We start from the raw sequence: 19,495 nt of genomic DNA, 5'->3' as shown, positions 1-19,495 counted from the left end.
GTTTTGGGCCTTCCTCTGACACCGCCTAGTATATAGGTCCTGGATGTCAGAAAGCTTGGCCCCAATGATATACTGGGTCGTACGCACTACCCTCTGTAGTGCCTTGCGGTCAGATGCCGTGCAGTTTCCATACCAGGTGGTGCCATATCAGTCTACTTTCCAACAGACACTAGGAGACAAATTCACCTTTCAGCAGGACAATAACCTAAAACACAAGGCTAAATATACACTGGAGTTGCTTACCAAGACAACATTGAATGTTCCTAGGTGGCCCTTATAGTTTAAAACGTAAATTGGCTTAGAAATCTACGGCAGGACTTGAAAATGCCTGTCTAGCAATGATCAACAACCAACTTGACAGAGCTTGAAGAATTTTAAAAATAATAATGCTCAAATATTGTACAATCCAGTTGTGCAAAGCTCTTACAGACTTACCCAGAAAGACTCACAGCTGGAATCGTGATTCTCAAATAATGAAATTCATGTTTAATTTGTTATATATTATTTTCCTTCCACTTTGACATTACAAAGTATTTTGTGTAGATTGTTGACAAAAAGGTACAAAGAAATACATTTTTATCCCACTTTGTAACACAACAAAATGTGGAAAAAGTCAAGGGGTGTGAACACTTTCTGAAGGCCCTGCACACAGAGTCACACAGAGACACACATACGGCCACACAAACAGATGTTTGTGCGTGTATGGGTTAAGTGTTTATGGGTTAAGGTGTTTGAGATGTTGAGTTTAGATTTGGAAACAGAGTGAAAGTGAGAGAAGCAGGGGATAGGATAAAGAGGGGAGAGAACACACTGTGTTCAGTAGAGCATATATAAGAGTGTGTTGACGTGTCCCTTTAGTCAGGAAATACCATGGCAGCTCCAGGACTGTCAGGCACTACTCCTCAGAGACCCATACTGTCACCCATTCCTCTCCTCCACCTCTCTTTTTCCTCTACTTGTCTACCCCAAAAAACCTTCCCTTTCTCTACCCTCTCTTTCCTTCCTCTCATCTATCCCCTCACCTCTCCTTCTCTCCTAACCCCCCCACCCCTCCTCTCACCTCTCCTCCTCTCTTCCCCTTCTGTCTTTTTCTCTCCCTCTCATCTCCTTTCCCCCTCTACTCCTCCCTTTCCTCTCAGCACTGTCGAGACAGGACATCTGTACATGCCCAACACTGATCTTAACAGACATCTGTTCAACCCCTCACTATGAGACAGGAGGAGATAGGATTGGGAAAATGCTACAAAACTCAAGATTGAATTATGCAAGAGCACTAGAACAGAATCAAAATGGAGGATGTCAACAGCAACACAAATATTTGACCCTGCTGGTCATCTATGAACATTTGAACATCTTTGCCATGTTCTGTTATAATCTCCACCCGGCACAGCCAGAAGAGGACTGGCCACCCCTCATAGCCTGGTTCCTCTCTAGGTTTCTTCCTGGGTTCTGGCCTTTCTCTGGAGTTTTTCCTAGCCACCGTGCTTCTACACCTGCATTGCTTGCTGTTTGGGGATTTAGGCTGGGTTTCTGTACAGCACTTTGTGACATCAGCTGATGTAAGAAGGGCTTTATAAATACATTTGATTTGATTTGACAAATACCCAGTGAAATAGCACAGTATCTTACAAATACTTTAACCCCATGCTGAAGAGGCCTACTAAATAAGAGTCAGATAGTGATTCACATCCTTCCTCCTTCACACCTGCGGTTACTGAAGCCACCAGGTGTGGATGAAGCCTAGAGGTGACTAAGAGGTTATTTGATAGCTATGTCCATTCCACCACAAGCCGTTGTGACAGTGTGACGAGGCGAAGAGGCTGGTGTTGGCACTCACAGTTCGATGGCTTTGTTCCACATGATGACGTAGCCTGAGAGTGTGAAGGACTCCACGTTGACGATGTGGATGTTTCCTTTCTCTGTGCCGATGTACAGCCATTTACTTTGGAAGGGCAGGTGGACGAATGTGATCCTGGAGGATGGAGAGAAATGAGAAAGTTTATGTAGGAGTTAAGAGACACAGAGAAAGAGACACAGAGAGGTAGTAAAAGTGGTAGCATTAGACAAAGAGAGAGAAAAAGAGAAAGACAGAAGTGTTTTGCTGATGATATCCTATTGCATTTAAAACACAGAAACTGCAGTTTAAGAATCTTCCTTGTTTTCTACAGTGAGCTAATAATGCTGAGCTGAGACCAAGGTGACGGTGGAGGTGTTTAAAACTCTATTCGGCACCTAATTACCGGACTGATGCGAGAGAAGAGGACTGAACCAGAACACGTTACCCTTCCTTCCATGCTCTCCATTTACCCATCTGTGTCATCTTCATTCTTTCATCAATTTGTCCAATAATTCCACTCGTCCTTCAACCATCAATTAATCCATTCATCCATCTCTCCATGTGAAGTTTAATGAACGGTCAAAAGCTTTTGAAACCTACATCCGTCTCTACCTGAGTCAGCCTCTACCCCCAAGCCATAGGACTCCTAATAGGTCTCCTAAATACTCATGACTGCTAAATAGTTCATTAATGTTTACCTAAACTATCTGCACTGAACCTATCTTGCACGGACTCTATGCACAATCACAAGACTACACACTACCATATACATATTTACACACACTGCACTGACAATCTCACACAAAACCCATGCACATTCACTGCATATGCACATGCACACATAACACATAGACACATACCTCCACCTTACCTGTCACCCTAAACCCACTTCGATTTGCTTACCACCCCAATAGGTCCACCGACAATGCAATCGCCATCATACTGCACACTGCCTTATCCCATCTGGACCAGAGGAAAACCTATGTAAGGATGCTGTTTATTGACTATAGCTCAGCATTCAACACCACATTACCCTCCAAGATCATCATTAAGCTTGAGGCCCTGGGTCTGAACCCCACCCTGTGCAATTGGGTTCTGGACGTCCTAACGGAGCGTCCTCTCAGGTAGTGAAGATAGAAAGCAACATCTACACTTCACTGATCCTCAACACTGGGGCCTCACAAAGGTGTGTGCTCAGCCCCTCCTGTACTCACTGTTCACCCATGACTGTGTGGTCATGCACGCCTCCAACTCAATCATGAAGTTTGTAGATGACACAACAGTAGTAGGCTTGATTACCAACAAAGACGAGACGGTCTACAGGGAGGAGGGGAAGGCTCTCGGAGTGTGGTGTCAGGAAAACAACCTCTGACTCAAGGTCAACAAAACAAAGGAGATGACTTCAGGACTTCAGGAAACAGCGGAGGGAGCACCCCCTATCCACATCGATGGGACAGCAGTGGAGAAGGTGGAAAGTTTTGAGTCCCAGGCATACATATCACTGACAAACTGAAATAGTCCACCCACACAGACAGTGTGGTGAAGAAGGCGCAACATCGCCTCTTCAACCTCAGGAGGCTGAATAAATTTGGCTTGTCACCTAAAACCTCAAAAACTTTTACAGATGCACGATTGAGAGCATCCTGTCGGGCTGTATCACCACCTGGTATGACAACGGCACCTCCCACAATCACAGGGCTCTCCAGAGGGTGGTGCGGTCTGCACAAAGCATCACCGGGGGCAAACTACCCGCCCTCCAGGACACCTACAGCACCCGATGTCATAGGAAGGCCAAAAAGAGCATCACCTGTTAATCCCGCTATCATCCCGAAGGTCAGTACAGGTGCATCAAAGCTGGGACTGAGAAACTGAAAAACAGCTTCTTTCTCAAGGCCATCAGACTGTTAAATAACCATCACTAGCACAGTGAGGCTGCTGCCTACAATACACAGACTTGAAATCATTAGCCACTTTAATAAATGGAACACTCGTCAGTTTAATAATGTTTACATATCTTGCATTACTCATCTCATATGTATATACTGTACTCTTATACTATATCTTAGTCTATGCCGCTCTGACATTGCTCATCCATATTGTTATGCAGGTGAATGAGGACCCAAAAGCGACTTGGCGAAAACAGAGTTTTTAATCCAGTAAAGTTACTTTACAAACAAAAGGCATAATACTACTCGTAATGACGAGAACAGACTGGAGACTTGATCAAGAACTGCAGGTTGCCTCGGGAAGGCACTTGAACCTAGCAGACTCAGACACCTGCTCACCACGCAGCATCTGAGGGAAACACGACACGACAGGGCAATACATAGACACAGCACGGTGAACAATTGACAAGGATCCGACAGGGCAGGAACGGAAAACAAGGAGAGAAATAGGGACTCTAATCAGGGAAAAGGATCGGGAACAGGTGTGGGAAGACTAAATGATTGATTAGGGGAATAGGAACAGCTGGGAGCAGGAATGGAACGATAGAAAGAAGAGAGAGCGAGAGAGTGAGAGAGGGAGGGGGAGAGAGAGGGATAGAAAGAGGGAAAGAACCTAATAAGACCAGCAGAGGGAAACGAATAGAAGGGGAAGCACAGGGACAAGACATGATAATCAATGACAAAACATGACAGTACCCCCACTCACCGAGCGCCTCCTGGCGCACTCGAGGAGGAATCCTGGCGGCAACGGAGGAAATCATCAATAAGTGAACGGTCCAGCACGTCCCGAGACGGAACCCAACTCCTCTCCTCAGGACCGTAACCCTCCCAATCCACTAAGTATTGGTGACCCCGTCCCCGAGAACGCATGTCCATGATCTTACGTACCTTGTAAATAGGTGCGCTCTCGACAAGGACGGGAGGGGGGAGGGAAGACGAACGGGGTGCGAAGAAAGGGCTTGACACAGGAGACATGGAAGACAGGATGGACGCGACGAAGATGTCGCGGAAGAAGCAGTCACACAGCGACAGGATTGACGACCTGGGAGACACGGAACGGACCAATGAACCGCGGAGTCAACTTACGAGAAGCTGTCGTAAGAGGAAGGTTGCGAGTGGAAAGCCACACTCTCTGGCCGCAACAATACCTTGGACTCTTAATCCTGCGTTTATTGGCGGCTCTCACAGTCTGTGCCCTGTAATGGCAAAGTGCAGACCTCACCCTCCTCCAGGTGCGCTCACAACGTTGGACAAACGCTTGAGCGGAGGGAACGCTGGACTCGGCAAGCTGGGATGAGAACAGAGGAGGCTGGTAACCCAGACTACTCTGAAACGGAGATAACCCGGTAGCAGACGAAGGACGCGAGTTGTGAGCGTATTCTGCCCAGGGAGCTGTTCTGCCCAAGACGCAGGGTTTCTGAAAGAAAGGCTGCGTAGTATGCGACCAATCGTCTGATTGGCCCTCTCTGCTTGACCGTTAGACTGGGGATGAAACCCGGAAGAGAGACTGACGGACGCACCAATCAAACGACAGAACTCCCTCCAAAACTGTGACGTGAATTGCGGGCCTCTGTCTGAAACGGCGTCTAACGGGAGGCCATGAATTCTGAACACATTCTCGATAATGATTTGTGCCGTCTCCTTAGCGGAAGGAAGTTTAGCGAGGGGAATGAAATGTGCCGCCTTAGAGAACCTATCGACAACCGTAAGAATCACAGTCTTCCCCGCAGACAAAGGCAGACCGGTAATGAAGTCTAGGGCGATGTGAGACCATGGTCGAGAAGGAATGGGGAGCGGTCTGAGACGACCGGCAGGAGGAGAGTTACCCGACTTAGTCTGCGCGCAGTCCGAACAAGCAGCCACGAAACAGCGCGTGTCACGCTCCTGAGTCGGCCACCAAAAGCGCTGGCGAATAGACGCAAGAGTGCCTCGAACACCGGGATGACCAGCTAACTTGGCAGAGTGAGCCCACTGAAGAACAGCCAGACGAGTGGAAACAGGAACGAAAAGGAGGTTACTAGGACAAGCGCGCGGCGACGCAGTGTGCGTGAGTGCTTGCTTAACCTGTCTTTCAATTCCCCAGACTGTCAACCCGACAACACGCCCATAAGGAAGAATCCCCTCGGGATCAGTAGAAGCCACAGAAGAACTAAACAGACGGGATAAGGCATCAGGCTTGGTGTTTTTGCTACCCGGACGGTAAGAAATCACAAACTCGAAACGAGCGAAAAACAACGCCCAACGAGCTTGACGGGCATTAAGTCGTTTGGCAGAACGGATGTACTCTAGGTTCTTATGGTCTGTCCAAACGACAAAAGGAACGGTCGCCCCCTCCAACCACTGTCGCCATTCGCCTAGGGCTAAGCGGATGGCGAGCAGTTCACGGTTACCCACATCATAGTTGCGCTCAGATGGCGACAGGCGATGAGAAAAATAAGCGCAAGGATGAACCTTATTGTCAGACTGGAAGCGCTGGGATAGAATGGCTCCCACGCCTACCTCTGAAGCGTCAACCTCGACAATGAATTGTCTAGTGACGTCAGGAGTAACGAGGATCGGAGCGGACGTAAAACGTTCTTTTAGAAGATCAAAAGCTCCCTGGGCGGAACCGGACCACTTAAAACACGTCTTGACAGAAGTAAGAGCTGTGAGAGGGGCAGCAACTTGACCGAAATTACGAATGAAACGCCGATAGAAATTAGCGAAACCTAAAAAGCGCTGCAACTCGACACGTGACCTTGGAACGGGCCAATCACTGACAGCTTGGACCTTAGCGGAATCCATCTGAATGCCTTCAGCGGAAATAACGGAACCGAGAAAAGTAACGGAGGAGACATGAAAAGAGCACTTCTCAGCCTTTACGTAGAGACAATTCTCTAAAAGGCGCTGTAGAACACGTCGAACGTGCTGAACATGAATCTCGAGTGACGGTGAAAAAATCAGGATATCGTCAAGATAGACAAAAACAAAGATGTTCAGCATGTCTCTCAGAACATCATTAACTAATGCCTGAAAAACAGCTGGCGCATTGGCGAGACCAAACGGCAGAACCCGGTACTCAAAATGCCCTAACGGAGTGTTAAACGCCGTTTTCCACTCGTCCCCCTCTCTGATGCGCACGAGATGGTAAGCGTTACGAAGGTCCAACTTAGTAAAGCACCTGGCTCCCTGCAGAATCTCGAAGGCTGATGACATAAGGGGAAGCGGATAACGATTCTTAACCGTTATGTCATTCAGCCCTCGATAATCCACGCAGGGGCGCAGAGTACCGTCCTTCTTCTTAACAAAAAGAACCCCGCCCCGGCCGGAGAGGAAGAAGGCACTATGGTACCGGCGTCAAGAGACACAGATAAATAATCCTCGAGAGCCTTACGTTCGGGAGCCGACAGAGAGTATAGTCTACCCCGAGGAGGAGTGGTCCCCGGAAGGAGATCAATACTACAATCATACGACCGGTGAGGAGGAAGGGAGTTGGCTCGGGACCGACTGAAGACCGTGCGCAGATCATGATATTCCTCCGGCACTCCTGTCAAATCGCCAGGTTCCTCCTGAGAAGTGGGGACAGAAGAAATGGGAGGGATGGCAGACATTAAACACTTCACATGACAAGAAACGTTCCAGGATAGGATAGAATTACTAGACCAATTAATAGAAGGATTATGACATACTAGCCAGGGATGACCCAAAACAACAGGTGTAAAAGGTGAACGAAAAATCAAAAAGAAATAGTCTCACTGTGGTTACCAGATACTGTGAGAGTTAAAGGTAGTGTCTCAAATCTGATACTGGGAAGATGACTACCATCTAAGGCAAACATGGGCGTAGGCTTGTCTAACTGTCTGAAAGGAATGTCATGTTTCCGAGCCCATGCTTCGTCCATGAAACAACCCTCAGCCCCAGAGTCAATCAAGGCACTGCATGTAGCACCCGAACCGGTCCAGCGTAGATGGACCGACATAGTAGTACAGGATCTAGATGAAGAGACCTGAGTAGTAGCGCTCACCAGTAGCCCTCCGCTTACTGATGAGCTCTGGCCTTTACTGGACATGAATTGACAAAATGTCCATCAAATCCGCAATAGAGGCACAGGCGGTTGGTGATCCTCCGTTCCCTCTCCTTGGTCGAGATGCGAATACCTCCCAGCTGCATGGGCTCAGTCTCTGAGCCAGAGGAGGGAGATGGTTGCGATGCGGAGCAGGGAAACACCGTTGACGCGAGCTCTCTTCCACGAGCTTGGTGACGAAGATCTACCCGTCGTTCTATGCGGATGGCGAGAGCAATCAAAGAATCCACACTGGAAGGAACCTCCCGAGAGAGAATCTCATCTTTGACCACTGCGTGGAGTCCCTCCAGAAAACGAGCGAGCAGCGCCGGCTCGTTCCAGTCACTAGAGGCAGCAAGAGTGCGAAACTCTATAGAGTAATCCGTTATGGATCGATCACCTTGGCATAGGGAAGCCAGGGCCCTAGAAGCCTCCCTACCAAAAACTGAACGGTCAAAACCCGAATCATCTCCTCTTTAAAGTTCTGGTAATTGTTAGAACAATCAGCCCTTGCCTCCCAGATAGCTGTGCCCCACTCTCGAGCCCGGCCAGTAAGGAGTGAAATGACGTAAGCAACCCGAGCTCTCTCGCTAGAGTATGTGTTGGGTTGGAGAGAGAACACAATATCACACTGGGTGAGAAAGGAGCGGCACTCCGTGGGCTGCCCGGAGTAGCAAGGTGGGTTATTAACCCTAGGTTCCGGAGGCTCGGCAGGCCAGGAAGTAACAGGTGGCACGAGACGAAGACTCTGGAACTGTCCAGAGAGGTCGGAAACCTGAGCGGCCAGGTTCTCCACGGCATGGCGAGCAGCAGACAATTCCTGCTCGTGTCTGCCGAGCATGGCTCCTTGGATCTCGACGGCAGTGTTACGAGCATCTGTAGTCGCTGGGTCCATTCCTTGGTCGGATCCTTCTGTTATGCAGGTGAATGAGGACCCAAAAGCGACTTGGCGAAAACAGAGTTTTTAATCCAGTAAAGTTACTTTACAAACAAAAGGCATAATACTACTCGTAATGACGAGAACAGACTGGAGACTTGATCAAGAACTGCAGGTTGCCTCGGGAAGGCACTTGAACCTAGCAGACTCAGACACCTGCTCACCACGCAGCATCTGAGGGAAACACGACACGACAGGGCAATACATAGACACAGCACGGTGAACAATTGACAAGGATCCGACAGGGCAGGAACGGAAAACAAGGAGAGAAATAGGGACTCTAATCAGGGAAAAGGATCGGGAACAGGTGTGGGAAGACTAAATGATTGATTAGGGGAATAGGAACAGCTGGGAGCAGGAACGGAACGATAGAGAGAAGAGAGAGCGAGAGAGTGAGAGAGGGAGGGGGAGAGAGAGGGATAGAAAGAGGGAAAGAACCTAATAAGACCAGCAGAGGGAAACGAATAGAAGGGGAAGCACAGGGACAAGACATGATAATCAATGACAAAACATGACACATATATTCTTAATTCTATTCCTTTACTTAGATTTGTGTGTAATATGTATTTGCTGTGAAATTGTTAGATATTACTGCACTGTCGGAACTAGAAGAAGAAGCATTTCGCTACACCCGCAATAACAAATGCTAAACCTGTGTATGTGACCAATAACATTTGATTTGATACCAACACAACACAAACACACATACACACTTTTGCACTCATCATATGCTGCTGCTACTCTGTTCTTTATGTTACTCTAATTATTATCTATCCTGATGCCTAGTCACTTTACCTTGCCTTCATGTACATATCTACCTCAAATACCTTATTGTTATCTATCCGGATGCCTAGTCACTTTATCCTGCCTTCATGTACATATCTACCTCAAATACCTCATACCCCTGCACACTGATCTGGTACTGGTACTCCCTGTATATAGCTCTGTATAGTTTGGAATGGGTCATGAGCAAGCATTTCATGGTTAAGTCTACACCCGTTTTATTTGACGGATATAACATACAATTTGATTTGATTTGACCGTTGACCCAATGGTCATCTAACCCCACTAGTTATTTTGATCTGGAATCAGCACTGTCTTTATAAAAAGCCATTCTTAAGTCCTCCTAATGGTACATGAATAAAACAGGACCAAAGTCAGGTCAAACCGGTCATCCAATCAGGACTAATATACCTGAACCAAGCACTTCTGATCAGAACCACACTCTTTCAGGGATTTTTATTTTAATTCATTTTTTATTTAACCTTTATTTAACTAGGCAAGTCAGTTTAGAACAAATTCTTATTTTACAATGACGGCATACCCCGGCCAAACCCTCCCCTAACCTGGACGATGCTGGGCCAATTGTGCGCCATCCTATGGGATTTCCGGTCACAGTTGGTTGTGATACAGCCCAGGATCGAACCAGGGTCTGTAGTGATGCCTCTAGCACTGAGATGCAGTGCCTTAGACCACTACGCCACTCAGGAGACAAGGGAAGGAGGGTAAGGAAAGAGGAGAGAAAGGATGATGGGGAGGAAGAAGAATAGCATCATTGTGGAGGAAGCTGATGGGTGCGTATCTCGTGGTGAATGTAGAGGATTCAAGCCCAAATCTGATCCAAAAATGCCCTTAAAAAATGCACACTGCAGCCATTTCAGAGCTTTAACATGAGAATCATGGGCATGACGCATCACACCGTCCCTAGATCATTCATCATCATCCATGTCCTATCCCTAACGTTTGACATCCCTATTTTGAATTGAACCGTCAATATACTGAGATTGAGAGAAATGTATAATAAATGTAGTTGGGGCTCCCGAGTGGCACAGCGGTCTAAGGCACTGCATCTCCCACTACAGACCCTGGCTCAATTCCAGGCCTTATCAGTACTGGCCATGATTCCGAGTCCCATAGGGCACAATTCGCCCAGCGTCGTTGTGGTTTGGCCGGGGTAGGCCGTCATTGTAAATAAGAATTTGTTCTTAAACTGACTTGCCTAATTAAATGAAGGTTAAAAAAAAGAGAAACTCAGTGTCATTCCTCTTGTCTAATGTTTAAGACATTGGCTGCTCCCATGGGAGACCCAGGTTCTAATCCCACAGGTTATGAAAGCAGATGTGAAATTTAGAATGTCATGTGAAATTACGTGTGAGAAACTACGTGTGAGAAATGTCAGAAAACAAAAAATCTTCTTCTTGAAGTTACATGTTATTTTGTGTTTTTTTTGTTCAAATAAACGTGAAAAATGTACATCTGAAAACTCAGATGTACATTTCAGTTCTCTCTCTCTCTTTCTGTCCGAGTTCTTTTCAGTTGGCATAAGAGCCCCTAAAGCGATCCTGTCCTATAGGCTCTGCTCATCCCTGTCTTTCCCTGACTAGTCCCCAATAACGTATGACACACAACTCAAGAACACATCATCATCTGGTTCTGTTGGACTGGATACGGACATCACACCCACACAAAGACCCCTCACGCATGCTCACAGCTGTACACACAGCTCTCCCTCTCCTTTTCCTCCTCTCCAATCTTCCCCTCTCCCTTTCTCTCTCTCTCTTCCTGTGTCCATCTTCTGGATTCTCTTTTTCACATGCACCACAAACCCAATCCCCCTCCTCCATGTGTTTTTCTCCCTCTCCCTCTGTCTCTCAGTATCTTTCTGGCTGAAAGTATCTTTCTGTCAGACTGTACACACTTACACAAGCAAACACACACACACCTGAGTAGAGCTGGTGCTTGTCTCCACTCCACTGCTCTGCAGTACCATGAATATATTCATGGGGTTGAGGAGAGGCGTCGGGCTGCTCGACATGCATCACATACACATACACTCATTCATGCATACACACTTGTTCACACACACACAACAGACGCACACATGCATATCTGGTCATGACAGCTAGTGGCATTATCACATAGCCATTAGGTGGGAGGCAATTGATTTCAGGTGTGTGTGTGTGTGTGTGTGTGTGTGTGTGTGTGTGTGTGTGTGTGTGTGTGTGTGTGTGTGTGTGTGTGTGTGTGTGTGTGTGTGTGTGTGTGTGTGTGTGTGTGTGTGTGTGTGTGTGTGTGTGTGTGTGTGTGTGTGTGTGTGTGTGTGTGTGTACAGTGGCTTACGTAAGTATTCATCCCCCTTGGCATTTTTCCTATTTTGTTGCCTTACAACCTGGAATTAAAATACATTTTGGTGGGTTTGTATCGTTTGATTTACACAACATGCCTACCACTTTGAAGATGCTGTGAAACAAACAAGAAATAAGACAAAAACACAGACAACTTGAGCGTGCATAACTGTTCACCCCCCCAAAGTCAATACTTTGTAGAGCCACCTTTTGCAGCAATTACAACTGCAAGTCTCTTGGGGTATGTCTCTATAAGCTTGGCACATCTAATCACTGGGATTCTTGCCCATTCTTCAAGGCACAACTGCTCCAGCTCCTTCAAGTTGGATGTTTTTTTTCTATTCCTTTATTTAACTTGGCAAGTCAGTTAAGAACAAATTCTTATTTTCATTTACGGCCTAGGAACATTGGGTTAACTGCCTTGTTCAGGGGCAGAATTACACATTTTTACCTTTTCAGCTAAAGGATTCGATCTTGCAACCTTTCGGTTACTAGTCCAATGCTCTAGCCACTAACGCTCTAGCCACCTGCCGCCTTACTAGGATACCTGCCAGCTTCGGCTTGGTTGCATTAGATCTTATTTAGAGGCTTCATAGCAAAGGAGGTGAATACATACGCACGCACCACTTTTACATTTTAAAAAAAACGATTTTTTTTTAAACAAGTCATTTTTTTCATTTCACTTCACCAATGTGGACTATTTTGTGTATGTCCATTACATGAAATCCAAATAAAAATCTATTTAAATTACAGGTTGTAATGCAACAAAATAGAAAAATGCCATGGGGGATGAATACTTCTGCAAGGCACTGTGCGTGTGTGTGAGATAACTAATCGAGGGTTCCTCTGGCACACACTTAGCGACATCCTCAGGGTTGATTGGAAAGGAAAAGTAAGGAACATAATTGCACATGAGTTTGTCGAAGTGCTTTTACATCTCGCAAGTGCCTATTAGATCTAGAAGACACTTCTCAAGGATGATTCCAGCTTTAAAGGTGCTACACCTAGAATTTCTCAGAATTTCTCCCGTATGTGAAAGCTAGGTGAATTGCAACAGCACTAGGCTGCATTCAAAACAAATCTCCAACCGCCCCATGACATGGCAGAGACGTTCGGCTTTGGTCCACCAGCTTCAAACAGCTTTAAAAACAATATATTTTGTTTTCGACAATATATGTCACACTGATTTAGATGGTACAATGATTCTCACATAAATTAAATTGAGCGAACGGTGTAGAAGTTTTGCAACCAGGAAAATTACAGAGTGATTTCTTATAGATAACACAGCCAAAGTCAAAACAGCTTTCCCATTTTGAAAACAGATGGTTTCACTCCAGAGGAAATAGATGTCATTCCAGGGGACAGAGACCATTAATAACCTTCTATAATGACCTTTATAGACTTATCTTATCATATCCTGTTGCAATTTGTATCTTTTTAAGTGGTTCTGAGTGCAATTTATACATATTCATTCTCCCACGTCTGGTTGCTCATTCTCGGCAGGTGACCATTGATTGCTCTGGCGACCTCTGGGTCTGTCTCTGCCACCTGGGGAGGTTATGGCTCTTTTACCTGGCGCTAGTCAATCAATCAAATGTATTTATAGAGCCCTTTTTACATCAGCACTGTCACAAAGAAACCGAGCCTAAAACTCCAGAGAGCAAGCAATGCAGATGTAGAGGCTTGTTGGCTAGGAAAAACTCCATAAAAAGGCAAGAACATACTGATTGTGCAAGTAGATAATGGGGACTGGCTGTGGTGCTCCCATTCCTGGTTCTCACTCCTTGCATTAGACCATTCATCCCCTTGGTCCCTCTCTGTCTGTCCTATCAGTTTCACTCATCCTGACCGATTGGCGTATGTGATCCACATTGGGAGGGCCCCCATCAGTGGTGCCTCTTTTCACCCTGCCTCCAATTCAAATTGGCCTGTCTCACATCGAACAAGACCCAATCGACCCATCTGTCTCAGTGGTCAGTTTCTCAAACCCCATCGTTGGCTATGTTGTGCCGTATACTCCAAAAACTCTCCAATGGAACACCTCGAGTGGCATCTCGTCTCCCGTGGCTTTGGCTGTGGATAGGTTGTGGCTTCCCACTGGGTGAGCATGAGTGTGCTTGGGTCTCCTCCATCACTGGAGGACTGTGCCCCACATGCCCAATTCCGGAGAGGGAGCCAAAGAATTGGCTGCCACATCCAAGGAAGGCAGCAGGTGCGCAAATGATCTACTCCCGACTCGGGGATATAGTGGCGAAAAATAACAGTACAGGACGCTTTCGAGTCTCCGTATTTGGAAGGAGTAGCCTACACTTTAAATCACTTTAAAGAGGATCCATTATTGATGTTCAGAACTGATTGTTGGAAGCATTTTTACAGTGGTCAGAAACTTCTGAAAGTGACACAACAGGGGTGGTTTCTCTAATGACGGCCTCGCCTGGTTCCCAAACTACTTCTCAGATAGAGTCCGGTGAGTCCAATCGGAGGGCCTGTTGTCCGGGCCTCTGGCAGTCTCTATAGGGGTGCCACAGTGCTCAATTCTCGGGCCGACTCTTTTCTCTGCATATATCAATGATGTTGCTCTTGCTGCGGGTGATTCATTGATCCACCTCTACGCAGACGACACCATTCTGTATACATCTGGCCATTATTTGGACACTGCGTTAACAAACCTACAAACGAGCTTCAACGGCAAACAAACCCTCCTTCCGTGGGCTCCAACTGCTCTTAAATGCTAGTAAAACTAAATGCATGCTCTTCAACCGATAGCTGCCTGCACCTGCCCGCACGACTAGCATCACTACTCTGGATGGTTCTGACTGAGAATATGTGGACAACTACAAATACATAGGTGTCTGGCAAGACTGTAAACTCTCCTTCCAGACTCACATTAAGCAACTCCAATCCAAAGTTAAATCTAGAATCAGCTTCCAATTTTTCAACAAAGCCTCCTGCACTCATGCTGCCAAACATACCCTTGTAAAACTGACTATCCTATCGGTCCTCGACTTCGGTGATGTTGTTTACAAAATAGCCTCCAACACTCTGCTCAGCAAATTGGGTGCAGTCTATCACAGTGCCATCCGTTTTGTCACCAAAGCCCCATATACTACCCACCACTGCGACTTGTATGCTCTCGTTGGCTGGACCTCGCTAGATATTCGTCGCCAAACACACTGGCTCCAGGTCATCTATAAGTCTTTGCTAGTTAAAGCTCCGACTTATCTCAGATCACTGGTCACCATAGCAACACCCACCCATAGCATGTGCTCCAGCAGGTACATTTCACTGGTCATCCCCAAAGCCAATTCCTACCTTTGCCCGCCTTTCCTTTCAGTTCTCTGCTGCCATTGACTGGAACGAATTGCAAAAATCACTAAAGTTGGAGACATATCTCCCACACCAACTTTAAGCGTCAGCTGTCAGAGAAGCTTACCGATCGCTGCAGCTGTACACAGCCCATCTGTAAATAGCCCATCCAACCAACTACTTACCTCATCCCCGTATTTGTTTTGGTTTTTCTACTCTTTTGCACACCAGTATTTCTACTTGCATATCCTCATCTGCACATATACCACTCCAGTGTATTTTGCTAAATTGTAATTACTTTGCCACTATTGGCCTATTTATTGCCTTACCTCCTTACTTCATTTGCATACACTGTATACAGATTTTTATATTGTGTTATTGACTGTATGTTTGTTTATCCCATGTGTTACTTGTTGTTTTTGTCGCACTGCTTTGCTTTAAATTGGCCAGGTCGCAGTTGTAAATTAGACCTTGTTCTCAACTGGCCTACCTGGTTAAATAAAGGTGAAATAAAAAAATAAAACACAATGCTCCATAATGACAAAGCAAAAACTGTTTTTTTTTTGTACAAATGTATATATATATATATATATATATATAATGACACATTTTCATAAGTATCTACTCAGTACTTTGTTGAAGCACTTTTGGCAGCGATTACAGCCTCAAGTCTTCTTAGGTATGACGCTACAAGCTTGGCACACTTGTATCTGGGGAGTTTCTCCCATTCTTCTCTGCAGATCCTTTCAAGCTCTTTCACATTGGATGGGGAGCGTGGCTGCATAGCTATTTTCAGGTCTCTCCAGGGATTTTCGATTTGGTTCAAGTCTGAGCTCTGGCTGGGCTACTGAAGGACATTCAGATAATTGTCCCAAAGCCACTCCTGCATTGTCTTGACTGTGTGCTTAGGGTTATTGTCCTGTTGGAAGGTGAACCTTCACACCAGTCTGAGGTCCTGAGTGGTCTGGAGCTGGTTTCATCAAGGGTTCCTCTGTACTTTGCGCCGTTCATCTTTCCTTCGATCCTGACTAGTCTCCCAGTCCCTGTCTCTGAAAACACCAATGCTGCCACCACCATGCTTCACCGTAGGGATGGTGCCAGGTTTCCTCCAAATGTGACGCTTGGCATTCAGGCCAAAGAGTTCAATATTGTTTTCATCAGACAAGATAATCTTGTTTCTGATGGTCTGAGAGTCCTTTAGGTGCCTCTTGTCAAACTCCAAGCAGGCTGTGATGTGCCTTTTACTGAGTAGTGGCTTCCGTCTGCCACCTCTACCATAAAGGCCTGATTGGTGGAGAAGTGCAGAGATGGTTGTCCTTCTGGAAGGTTCTCCCATCTCCACAGAGGAACTCAGCTCTGTCATAGTGCCAATCAGGTTTTTGGTCAACTCCCTGACCAAGGCCCGTCTCCCCCGATTGCTCAGTTTGGCCTGGCGGCCAGCTCTAGGAAGAATCTTGGTGGTTCCAAACTTCTTCCATTTAAGAATGATGGAGGCCACTGAGTTCTAGGAGACCTTCAATGCTGCAGACATGTTTTGTTACCCTTCTCTAGATCTGTGCCTCGACACAATCCTATCTCGGAGCTCTACGGACAATTCCTTCGACGTCATGGTTTGATTTTTGCTCTGACATGCACTGTCAACTGTGGGACCTTACATAGACAGGTGTGTGCTTTCCAAATCATGTACAATCAATTGAATTTACCACAGGTGGACTCCAATCAAGTTGTAGAAACATCTCAAGGATGATCAATGGAAACAGGATGCACCTGAGCTCAATTTTGAGTCTTATAGCAAATGGTCTGAATACTAACATTTGAAGTCGGAAGTTTACATACACTTAGGTTGGTGTCATTAAAACTTGTTTTTCCACCACTCCGCAAATTTCTTGTTCACAAACTATAGTTTTGGCAAGATGGTTAGGACATCTACTTTGTGCATGACACAACTAATTTCTCAAAAAATTGTTTACAGACAGATCATTTCACTTATAATTATCTTTATCACAATTCAAGTGGGTCAGACGTTTACATACACTAAGTTGACTGTGCCTATAAACAGCTTGGAAAATTCCAGAAAATTATGTAATGGTTTTAGAAGCTTCTGATAGGCTAATTGACATCATTTGAGTCAATTGGAGGTGTACCTATGGATGTATTTCAAGGCCTACTTTCAAACTCAGTGCCTCTTTGCTTGACATCATGGGAAAATCAAAAGAAATCAGCCAAGACTTCAGCCCAAAGAATTGTAGACCTCCACAAGTCTGGTTCATCCTTGGGAGCAATTTACAAACGCCTGAAGGTTCCAATGGCTTAAGTACAACAAAGTCAAGGTATTGGAGTGGCCATCACAAAGCCCTGACCTCAATCCTATAGAAAATGTGTGGGCAGAACTGAAAAAGTTCTGTGTGCGAGCAAGGAGGCCTTACAGACCTGACTCAGTTACACCAGCTCTGTCAGGAGGAATGGGCCAAAATTCACCCAACTTATTGCGGGAAGCTTGTGGAAGGCTGCCTGAAACATCTGACCCAAGTTACAGAATGTAAAGGCAATGCTACCAAATACTAATCGAGTGTATGTAAACTTCTGACCCACTGGGAATGTGATGAAATAAATAAAAGCTGAAATAAAGAATTCTCTCTACTATTATTCTGACATTTCACATTCTTAAAATAAAGTGGTGATCCTAACTGATCTAAGACAGGGAATGTTTAACTTGTATTAAATGTTAGGATTTGTGAAAAACTGAGGTTAAATGTATTTGGCTAAGGTGTTTGTAAACTTCCGACTTCAACTGTATGTATAAATAAGTAATTTCTAAAAACTTGTTTTCACTGTTCACTGTTATTATGGGGTATTGTGTGTGGAATGTTTTAGTAAATACATTTTAGAATGAGGCTGTAACGTAGCAAAATGAGGAAAAAGTCAAGTGGCCTGAAAACTTTCCGAATGCCCTGTATATGTTTTTTTTTACTTTAAAGCTGGAATCCTTAAAGTTCCGGCATATAATGAACACTTTTTCCCCTCGGAGCATGATATGTGCTGTAACAAAAACAATAATGGTAGTGGGGTGGCCAGTGGCACTGTTTTTTATGAACTATGTAGTGGATTTGTTCCTCCAGTATGCAGTATACCTTGAGGTTGGGGTTCTGTTTGTGGAGACTGCGTGTGCTGTGCTGTGCGTGTGTGTGTTTATCACATCAGCTTCATCTAACTCGGCCAGTAAAAAAAAAAACGCTGAAATGCCTGCATCTGCAGCCAGGAGGCAACAGAGTCCCCACAGCCACAATGACTTGGCATAACTCCTGTCCTCTCTTTTCCTTTCATCCCCTCTTATCTCCTCTCCAATCCTCTTCTCTTCTTCTCCTGTTCTCTCCTTTCCTTTCCTCTATATGGCTCCCCTCACCTTTCCTCCTCTCTTATTTCCTCCCCTCCTCTTCTTTCCTCCATCCCCTCTCACTGACCCACTGACTCTGCCACTACTTTGTGAATGGACCACAGTGCTCCAACAAGACTTTCTCTGTCCTCATCTCCGCATATCTAATGGGACTGGATCAGTTATAGTTGTGGCTGGGAGGGATTTCTGCAACACATCAACTATTTTCTGATCAGCGCTGGTGAAGGAGAGGAGACAAGGAGGTGGCAAAGGAGATGACGAAGGAGACGACGAGGAAGGGGGAGCACCCGGTTGAGAGATTGGGGACATGGTCTTTCTCTAATCCTGAACAGTAGTTTTGTCGTTGATGTTGCTTCAAATTTGTTACCTCAACACCATTTATCAGTGTCACTTAGAAGTGTGAAAAGTGGACTCGATCGGCTGTGCCTGTTTCAAAAACATCCCAAGCCGTTTGTGAGCATTTCAGTCACACAGAATATCAAAGAAGGGAGAGGATAACGACATGTGTAGTTTCCTCTTCCGCTTCCCCTCATCCTCCCCTCAGCTCTGTGGGAATGTGTCTCGTCTGCTGGAGTTCAGTGTACAGGACTGTTGAGTTCACTCCTGTTGCTCAGGGAGCCAGGCAGGCTGTGTTTGAGAGCCACGCTCACTAAATGTCACACACAGTCACAGACTCGGCAGGAACACATTCAGCCTGTAAAGACGCTGCCGGGCACCTGTCCGTCACATCAGCAGCGATTAGCTCTGACGGTTAACCCCTTCCCCTATCAGACTGAGGGATCATGGAGAGAACACCGTTATTGGCTCTGATGCTTAAGCCCTGTGTCTGTCACTGGAGCAGACAGTTGACCCCTCCCACTAGAAGTGGGGTGATTCTGCCAAACTTGCTGTTTGACTGCAACGTTATT

The 19,495-nt window shown here is 45.9% G+C and overlaps 1 protein-coding gene across 3 annotated transcripts in view; it reads right to left on the bottom strand.

Annotated features, from left to right (window-relative positions):
• stxbp5a (syntaxin binding protein 5a (tomosyn)) overlaps nucleotides 1-19,495 on the bottom strand; it is a 174,508-nt gene that overhangs the window by 89,634 nt on the left and 65,379 nt on the right. For all 3 annotated transcript variants that reach the window (XM_046292153.1, XM_046292154.1, XM_046292155.1), the window contains exon 5: nucleotides 1,838-1,972. In XM_046292153.1, the coding sequence (XP_046148109.1) occupies nucleotides 1,838-1,972 (135 nt within the window). The remainder of the gene's footprint in view (nucleotides 1-1,837; nucleotides 1,973-19,495) is intronic.

Source organism: Oncorhynchus gorbuscha, linkage group LG12 (genome assembly GCF_021184085.1).
Source record: "Oncorhynchus gorbuscha isolate QuinsamMale2020 ecotype Even-year linkage group LG12, OgorEven_v1.0, whole genome shotgun sequence".
NCBI classification, from domain to species: domain Eukaryota; kingdom Metazoa; phylum Chordata; class Actinopteri; order Salmoniformes; family Salmonidae; genus Oncorhynchus; species Oncorhynchus gorbuscha.
This window is presented reverse-complemented; position numbering and strand designations above follow the sequence as displayed.